At 36.9% G+C, this 9,874-nt stretch overlaps 1 protein-coding gene across 1 annotated transcript in view; it reads right to left on the reverse strand.

The window, feature by feature from the left end:
• Positions 1-6,852, reverse strand: part of LOC6041009 (cold shock domain-containing protein CG9705) — a 74,632-nt gene extending 67,780 nt beyond the window's left edge. The window contains exon 1 of the mRNA XM_038262791.1: positions 6,241-6,852. Within this exon, the coding sequence (XP_038118719.1) occupies positions 6,241-6,389 (149 nt within the window). The 5' untranslated portion in view covers positions 6,390-6,852. The remainder of the gene's footprint in view (positions 1-6,240) is intronic.
• Between the last annotated feature and the right edge of the window lie 3,022 nt (positions 6,853-9,874).

Here is a 9,874-nt window from a genome sequence, read left to right on the forward strand (position 1 = left end):
TACAACTCGGCCAAATCCAATATTGGCTTCAGGACTCCGGGGCCCGGGACCCGTTATCACCCTTTGCTTCTGTTGGCTCAGGCCAAGGAATATCACATCGACATCGGCAAACATTGTTACATTGAGACATATAGAAAGCAGAAGAACGAAAGTCAAGTCAAGCCAAGTCACTGTCGTCGTCGTAGTCCTCCCTGAAGGCGTGTGTAAATATTTTATCATAACAAACAAGAACGGACGCTGACGACAAACGAACATTTGCTGGCTGTTGATGATGATGATGATGGTGACTATTGGAATGTACAAAGGAGTCCTGCCAGGGTTGTAAATAGTAAGGTTAGAATGGCACGCGTGGTTGGAAAGGAAAGCCCACATGAACAATTTGAGGGATAGGAGAAATCGTAAAGGAGTTGCGTAAATATGGTCAAATCTGTTGATTTAGTTTATAGTTATAACAGTGCAAAAACAATATAATCAGGTTATCAGAGCCTTGGCTTGGCAGTGCCAGCACAGATTCAACTGACCTGGGGCTTGTAACTTGCAAGGACAATTGCAACTAGTATGACTTTCTTACCTTTGGGGCAGAACAAGATACCAACGACACTTTATTGTTCTTTGGTGATTCCTTAAAAATAAATAAATAAATAGGCTTAACAGACCGAACAAGTGATTTGCCTCTAATTTTTAATTTCACAATCATTATGGAGTGGTACTTTTTGTTGCTATTTATAATTCTTATTAGCATTAAGTGATTGTTATTTTTGTACGACAATGGATTTCTGATGACTCCCGATCAGCGACACTTTGGTACACGGCTAAGGTAATAAGGATACACAAAAAATACACAAAGTGACCGAGCTGCACTAGATTTTTAAGCAATGTCAAAATAAGAATAAGGTTTTTTATTGTATTCTGTATTTTAGAAAGAAATTTTCTTATCGGTATCTGGTGTCTTCGGCAAAGTTGCTGGTTATGATTAGAACTTTTCAGAAAAAAAATCTGCATTTTTTTATTTATTTTTTTATGACAAAAGTTGAATTCTCAAAATACGTATTTTTCTATATTCGATTTTTTCATATGTTTAAGAGGACTAAAAAGACATCTTTGAGCAATATTGTACTGTTTTCAAGTTATAGCTTCTTTTAGGTATAGATTTACCATTTAAAAAAAAAGATTTTTGAGTTTAAAAAATAATTCTCTGAAAAACTTTTGTTTTGTAAAGCAGAGAAAACTTCCAATAATTTTCTCTCTGGAACTATAAGTTTCTGAGATACAGCAACACAAAGAAATCGAATGGATGAAAATTAATTTCTCTAAGTGTCACTCAATAAGGCTGGTACAAATATTTTTTAAAGTTTTTGTCACCCCCCTTCAAAATTGGCCCGAAAAATCAGGGGGCAAAAAAAATATTTTTGCAATAAACTTCAAAATTTCAATGAAAATTCAAGGGCAACTAGCTGAAATCAAATTAAAATACATTCTCCTGCGTTTAAAATCATTTTAAGCATGTTTGGGTTTATTAAAAAATCTTAAGATTTTTTGAAAATTTTCGAAGCAAAATCTTTTTTTTCGATACAATTTTTGTTTTCATGAAATCTAATGATTGCAAAACAACTGAACTAGTGTAAAATGCATTTTAAAACACTTTTTTCATTTAAATGTGAAGATTATGGCTTGTTATTTAAATTTTTATATTTTTTATTTTTTTTACCCCCCCCCCCTTGACCTCGGCCAGGGCCGAGGGAAAAACTTTTTTAAATATTTGCATCGGCCTATGCCTGTGATTTTCGACTGACGTTATCTAGCAAACTCGATTTTTAATGTCAAAAATTTAAACTTTTGTGAAATTTTCAGTATCACCAGTGTTATGAATGAATTTCCCATCAATTGAATAATTTGATTTACTTTCTTTTATTTTTTATGTTTTGTTACTTTTTTTTTGTTCTCTACTGGTAAAAATGAAATTTGATTATATTGAATATGAATTCAACAGGAAAATTTATTATACAATGAGATAAATATTTTTAAAAATTTAGCAACTCTGTCCAATATAACTATTAATTTGTTTTTTTTTTAGAATTTTATTTTTTGTATTTTTTAATCCAGCTGAAACTTTTGTGGTGCTTTTGGTATGCCCAAAGAAGCCATTTTGCATCATTAGTTTGTTCATATGATTTTCCTTACTAATTTGGAAGCTGTCCATAGAAAAATGATGTATGAAAATTCAAAAATCTGTATCTTTTGAAGGAATTTTTTGATCGGTTTGGTGTCTTCGGCAAAGTTGTAGGTATGGATAAGGATTACACTGAAAAAAATGGTACACGTTACAATTTTTTTTATTAAACTTTTTGTCACTTAAACTCGATTTGTTATTTTTTTATATGTTTTAGGGGACATCAAATGCCAACTTTTCAGAAATTTCCAGTTTGTGCAAAAAATCTTTGACCGAGTTGTGAATTTTTTAATCAATACAATTTTTTTCAAAAAATCGTAATATTGGTCGCAAAACCAATTTTGCATTTAAAAAAATACTTCAGTGAAATTTTGATAAAGTTTACCGTTTTCAAGTTAAAGCCATTTTTAGATAACTTTTTTGAACATATTCTCAGTTTTTCATTTTTTAAATTAGTGCACATGATTGCTCACTTTTGAACAAAATATTTTTAAAAATCTGAGAAAATTCTCTATGTTTTGCTTTATTGAACTTCGTTGATACGACCCTTAGTTGCTGGGATATTGCCATGCAAAGGTTTAAAAACAGGAAAATTGATATTTTATAAGTCTCACCCAAACAACTCACCGATATCTCAGCAACTAATGCTCTGATTTAAAATGTTAAAGTATGAAATATTGCGGAAATTTTCCGATCTTTTCGAAAAAAAATTTTTTTTTGAATTTTTAAATCAAGACTAACATTTTTAAAGGGCCAAACATTCAGTTTTACGCCGCTTTAAAATATAAATCTTGGTTTTAAAAAAATTGAAAATAGACACATACCTTTACTTTCAGTCGTAAGTTCTTTAAGACTTGGCAACCCTGATGTTGATTAGTTTGGATGAGAGTAATATCTTGTTTCAATTTTATATAACCTTCTACAGTCTAACTTTTTGAAAGCTTGATTTTTTCTCCTGAAGAGGAGGTCATTTTGAGCAAATTTTGTTTAACAAACAGGTGGACATTTTCTAAAATTCCCAGACCCCCTTTTCTCCCCATGTGGACCATTGGTTTATGAATAACCCTTATGCATTTTTGTATTGTTTAGTGGCGTAACCCCGGATTGCATTTCGTGAAACGAGAAATATATGGGTCATTCCATCTGAAGCGGAACAGCATTTGAAAATTACCCTCTCCGATCCTGCTCAAATTTGGCAGGGCTGTTGATACTATCAAAACATGCAAGAATCCCGAATTTCATCCAAATCGGACCACCCCCTCCATTTTTGTACCTCCCCAAAAAATCGACTTTTTGGCGATTTTTGACCAAACCTCCTAGTTTCAAATGACGATAACTCAGGAACCACAAATCTTAGAGGGTCGGTCTTAGACTCAATTTTGAAGGAAATTGGATGTAAAATCCATTTCCGTGATCAAAATGTAGATTCATTTATTTTTTCTACCTGTATTGCGCAATTGAAAACTTGAAACGGCCGTATCTCAAAACACCCCAACTTATTTTTTTTATTTGCCCTCACCATCGTGTTCCCCGGCCAATTTTACATAAGAATTACTTATTGACAGAAATGAATATGTTTCGTTCCAGAGATATCGAATTTTAAAGTTTTGTGTTTTCGAGATTACCTACATCAGCTTCATTCGCCGCATCTGCTAGAAGCACACAGGCGGGCCGATCAATAACTGCTACCTGGTCATTTATTGAAATAATATTTTATCATAAATAATCTTTACCAAATTGGTCAAAAATTAACTGTATAACACTGTAGGAAACTGAAGTTTAATCGCGAATAATCGCGAAATATCTGCTCAAAAAAATTAATGAAATGAATTTCTGTGCTAACCCACAGGACAGAGCAATAACGACACACACACAAGTGCACGATACATTATTGAGTAAAAAATATGAATTAAAATGAATAAAATTTGTTGATACGTTGTATTCTAGTGAAGAACGATCACAAGGAGTAGGAAAAGGATTTCTGGAAAGTATAAAATTGAAAAATGTAAGCAAATCACAAAGTTTGATCTGCTTCAAAGCGGCTAATCCCAAATTTAGTTGCGATGATTTCAACACCGTCCGAACAACAGCGTAATTTTCTTCTTTCATGGCTGCTGTCCTCACGTATGAAGATTTTTTTTAAATTAAATGTACTCTGACCAAAATCATCTTTCAATCAAATGGAGCTGGCTAACAATATAAAAATTGATTTAATATGATCAATCTTTTAAACCATAAATCAGATTTGCCAAATTATGGTAAAGTGTCAATAGTAAACTATAATAATGATAATAATAATAATAATAAAGCAGGTGGCACTATTTTGCTACCGCCCATGATAAAGGCCCTAGTCATGGCCTCGAAGGTACTCTGAAACGATTAGCAACACGCAAAAAACGGTGCATTCAAAATAACCCAATAAATATTCCTTTCACAAAAATAAATTGATCAAGGTAGGTATCAGCCATTTCAATAAATATTTGCGTATTTTTTTTAAAATTTAAATTAAATTATTCATCTCCCAGAACACCAGGTAGCTGTTATTGATCGGCCCGCCTGTGTGCTTCTAGCAGATGCGGCGAATGAAGCTGATGTAGGTAATCTCGAAAACACAGAACTTTAAAATTCGATATCTCTGGAACGAAACATATTCATTTCTGTCAATAAGTGATTCTTATGTAAAATTGGCCGGGGAACACGATGGTGAGATCAAATTAAAAATATAAGTTGGGGTGTTTTGAGATACGGCCGTTTCAAGTTTTCAATTGCGCAATACAGGTAGAATAAATAAATTAATCAACATTTTGATCACGTAAATGGATTCTACGTCCAATTTCCTTCAAAATTGAGTCTAAGACTGACCCTCTAAGATTTGTGGTTCCTGAGTTATCGTCGTTTGAAACTAGGAGGTTTGGTCAAAAATCGCCAAAAAGTCGATTTTATGGGGAGGTACAAAAATGGAGGGGGTGGTCCGATTTGGATGAAATTCGGGATTCTTGCATGTTTTGATAGTATCAACAGCCCTGCCAAATTTGAGCAGGATCGGAGAGGGCAATTTTCAAATTTGCACTTTTTCGTGCACAGTTGAGATGGAATGACCCATATGATAACGTCCTACGTAGGATGTCAATGTATGTAGATTATTAATAAGGTAAGGCGGGTTTTCCAGCTGTCAAAAAAAGTTAGTTAGCACGAAACCCAGATTTTATATGGAGATTTTCAGAAAAGTGAAAATTTTACCATTTTCCGGGCAAATTTCACCGCATTTTTTCTGTAGGGTTGTTAAGCATGCCAAACTAAACCGAATACGCTCTTAGAATAAAAGTATATTTTTCAAAACAATAAATTCAACTAAACGCGTGTTTCGGTTCAGTCCCTTTGACTGTCAGTCATTTTCAGGCTGTGTTAAGATAGCACGATCAGATCGAAACTTTTTCCACATTAATAGTCACAACAAGGCACGAAGTAGGGCTCCTCGGTGTAAAATTAAGTTTGAGTGCTTTCCAGCCCTACCCCAAAGTGACACAATTCGAAAACATGGATTTTCATTCAATGTTTTAGATTGTACTTTGTCTTTAGACGAAGTTGGGTTGTAGATCAAAAGATGAAAGTTATTCTGGCATGCTGGTAACATTGCCAAGAGATAACAATCAATATCTGAAAAAAACGTCTCTGGACACATTTTTTTAAATTTCAACATGCAAACAAACTGTATTGAGAGCAACTACAGACTTAACAAACACAGACGGGGTTAAGTCCGAGGTAAATAAAATTTTAATTTCTTTTATCGCTGTGCACGTTTAGTTTTTTCACATGCTCAGTTTGTGCAATTTGCCAAAAGCAGAAGTAGGATGACCAAAACCGCCAAAGAAAAAAAAAACGCAATAATTTGCATCATCTTTTGCGCGCTTCATTCGCCAATTTCGTGGTCTCTTTTATGACAAAGTCAACGAGGAGGGGAACCCCGGGAGTACCGGCACATGCACTGCGCCATCATCATTGACCCTGTGGCGTTGCCGGCTTTTCAACGGAGACGAGTGGGTATTGAAAAGAAAGGTAAAGCAACTCACGTGGAAGCGGTCCTGGTGCGCCGGGTGATGATCGGCGACGGAAGCTGCAAATGGGACGGGCTCGACGGAATGCTGGCCACCGGCTTTGGCGGCGTCGTAATGCCCGTCGATGGCTTGTCGTCTGCCGTTATCTGGATGTTGCTGGACATGATGGTTACGGCGCTGTTGCTGCTAATACTGGCCAGGGCTGAAGCGTGTTATCTCCGGTGATATTCCGTTTATCTATGCCGTTGAACTCTGACCCAAAACCGGGATATTTGCTATCGATTTGCTACCTCTCGAGGGCAAGCTGACCAATTTACACTTAATTAAGCCTTTACACCTGGCGGCTTTCCGCACTCACACAGCAAACCGAGACAATTTCCACGGAACTTTTCCTGAACCACGAAACAACCAATCAGATTATAATTGCACAACAATAACCGGAATTCTTCCCTTCTTTTCACTTCACACAAACCTGACGGAAAGATGAAGGAATGATTTTCCGAGAAACACTGTCACAAACACCAGATGGACTTGGATAGACCGGAACACGCGCGCGGAACAATCCTTCAACGAGAACACTCCGAAGAACAAACAGGACTAACCGTTTCGAACCGAGGACGATCGAAGACTGACGCAAAAGAGCGAAGGAATTTTGAAAGAACGCGACGCCGAAGAATGACAGGTGGTGAAACGACGATGAAGGCCTCGACTGTGTGGTTTGTTTTGACTTTTGGACAGCCCTCTGTCACGACGGCCATGTTTATGAAACCTAAATGTTCGACGCGAACATGAAGACGACAAAGAAGATGAAGAACGCATTTGCTGTCAAAATTTGAAAATAAACAAACCGCGTGGTAGAAAAGGCATTATTTCATAATGTTGAAATGATTTCCATGAAAAAATAACGGCACGGGACTCGGGACGGATTTCCAAACGCAAGTTCCCGAAGGACCCTATCCGCCAGAGACTATGGATAAATGCCTCGCGAAGTGGCGATGAAGACGGTTTTGCAAGTTCAAAGTTCAGATTTGTTCGGACCACTTCGCGATGAACTTCTCGTGAGTCCACGAAAGGTTGGATTCTACACAAGCAAGCGATTCCTTCGATTCCCTGTGCGAGTCGACAGCGGGAGTTGGCCAGGATGTTTCTGCACTTGGTCGGTTACTCCCTGCCGGAGATTGCAGCGAGTTGTTCGGAAGGATCAACAGCGGGACTTGGCCAGTCCCCGGTCCAGTACTACCCGGCAAATCTTCCCGGTCAATCGGAAGCAACAGTTCTCATCTTTTTTCGTAACAGATTTGCACACACAAAAAGAGATGTTTCTTGAAAATTTTGTGTAAACAAACAGACAACACCAATACTGCTACACTCACAGAGCCCACGCAGTAGTATTAGTGAAGAGCCCACGGTAAACAACGTGGGCTCTTCACTAATACTACTACGTGGGCTCTCCGAGGTTTTGGTAACTGTCAAACGTTCTAGCCATTTACAGTGGTGCCAGGGGGTTGCTTTTGGAGCGCGCGCAACGTCCGATTTATCGGTAAAGTATATTTTGCAGACTTATCAATAAAATCATTACAGATTATTGTTCTGAAGAAAACTGTATATAAAAATGTTCATTTATTTAAACAGAGTGGCCTCGCTAATTCGACTGTGTTATTCAAAGTGTTATTCGTTATTTATATACAAAAATACAAAAATACCAAAATACCAAAAATTCATAAGGCTGGTATCAAGGCTGGTATAAATATATTTTTTAAATATATTTTGTCAACCCACTTCTCTCTTCAAAAACGGCCAGAAAAATTAGACGGCAAAATTTAAAACTGGAAATTTATGTACAATCAGCTGAAATCAGTTCAAAATGCTCGTCAAAATGCATTCTTCTGTGTCTAGAATCATTTTTAGTATGTTTGGGTTTATACAAAAATCTCTTGAATTTTGAAAATTTTCAATGTGCAGTACAGCAAAAAGTTTTTATTTTCGATTTTTTTGTTTTCGTCAAATCTTACATTTTTGAAAACTAAATATTGATTGCAAAACAACTGAGTACAACAGTGTAAAATGCATTTTAAACAAAGGGCAATTCACTTCTGATCAGGCCTGCAAAATGTTTCCAACCCAGCGTACACCTAAAGCAAACCAAAATGTCAGTTCACTGCTAGCATCTGACTGTAAGCCTACTGTGTCCGTTCAACCACTGCCGCCTGACTCGTGCCGGTTGGTTGCTGGAGAATGAGAGACGTGAAAAAATGAGCTACACTCACCCAATTCGTGTCGTATGACTGACTCGTAAAATCCTCTCTAAACATTATTTTGACTATTTTTAAATAATTGAATGGTTCTAGATCTAGAAGGCTGTTTACATGACAGCTGGAAGTTTGTTTGCATCAGGTTTCCTATCTCTTTCTAGCATTTTTTTTTGTCAAGCGACTTCTAGCTGGTTTATTTGACTGACTGCCCGATATGTCAGCCAACATACTTCTCAGGGCTGTGACAGCTACTCATTGTTTGCATCAGGACACTGTGACGAGGAGTTCGTCATTTTTGAGTTAAATTATATTTTTTTCACTGGGCCTAGAAAGCCTTAGACTGTGCAAAGCACTTAAAACAACCATAACTTATATTCAAAATTACATTTCCACGCATAAATAACAACTTTTGGTGTAAAAACTTGTTTCTTTATGTGTGTGCATGCGCGTCGAATGAGCGTTGGTCGACTACTGCCTCGCATTGCAGCTGCTCAGTGAGTTAGGGCACTCACGACCAGGCTTGCCACAAATACAGATTTTTTTGGCAAATACCAAACACTCAATCGAGTATAACTTTAAAGAATAATATTCTTACCAAAAACTGAACATGCCAAAAGATCCTAACAATGTTTATCTTTTTGGCCAATTTAACAAAACTGCTCAAATTTATTTTAACTGTAAAAAAATTCGTTTGTGTTTCGGGCCTGTGCTGAAAAATCTGTATTTGTGGCAAGCCTGCTCACGACTGAGTCGGGTTTGTTTATGTCACGGTTTTGCGATTCAGTGAATGGATCTGAAAAAAATAGTGTATGCGTCGCCGATTTTCACGTCAGGACCACTGACATTTTCAGCTCTGCTTCTGATACTGCACGAATATGAAGCCAATATTGGAGTCGATACGGTATGCAGCCAAGGAATCGAGCTGTCAAATCGCAACATGGAGTTAATCTTTCTGTGCAGTTGCTGTGAAGCTCTCCAAGGCTTTTCAAAAAGTTTAACTCCATGTTGCACGCACACACTCTCACTTTTAATTTCTCGATACTGCGCGAGTATTGTGCGTATGATATTCACGCTGATATTTGGGTAGATATGACCTCAAATACGACGAATATAGGGTCTATATCGTCAATACGGTATGCAGACAATGAAAATATTATGTGCGAATGATACGCGTATGCCGAGGCGTATGCAGTATACTCGAAGTTTTTTGCAAATGTTGAGACTACGGCTTGTTCTTTCAATTTTTTTATCTTGAGTTTTTTTTAAGAATCATGAAAAATTTTGGATATTTTTTAATATTACCTCCCCCAACCCCCTCTCTCCTCCACCATTTCATTATTACATCACTACGTCCTCTGCGCACGACCCCTTCACAGCCAGCCCTCTGTCATTCAGTT

The sequence above is a fragment of the Culex quinquefasciatus genome, chromosome 3 (assembly GCF_015732765.1).
Source record: "Culex quinquefasciatus strain JHB chromosome 3, VPISU_Cqui_1.0_pri_paternal, whole genome shotgun sequence".
NCBI classification, from domain to species: Eukaryota; Metazoa; Arthropoda; class Insecta; order Diptera; family Culicidae; genus Culex; species Culex quinquefasciatus.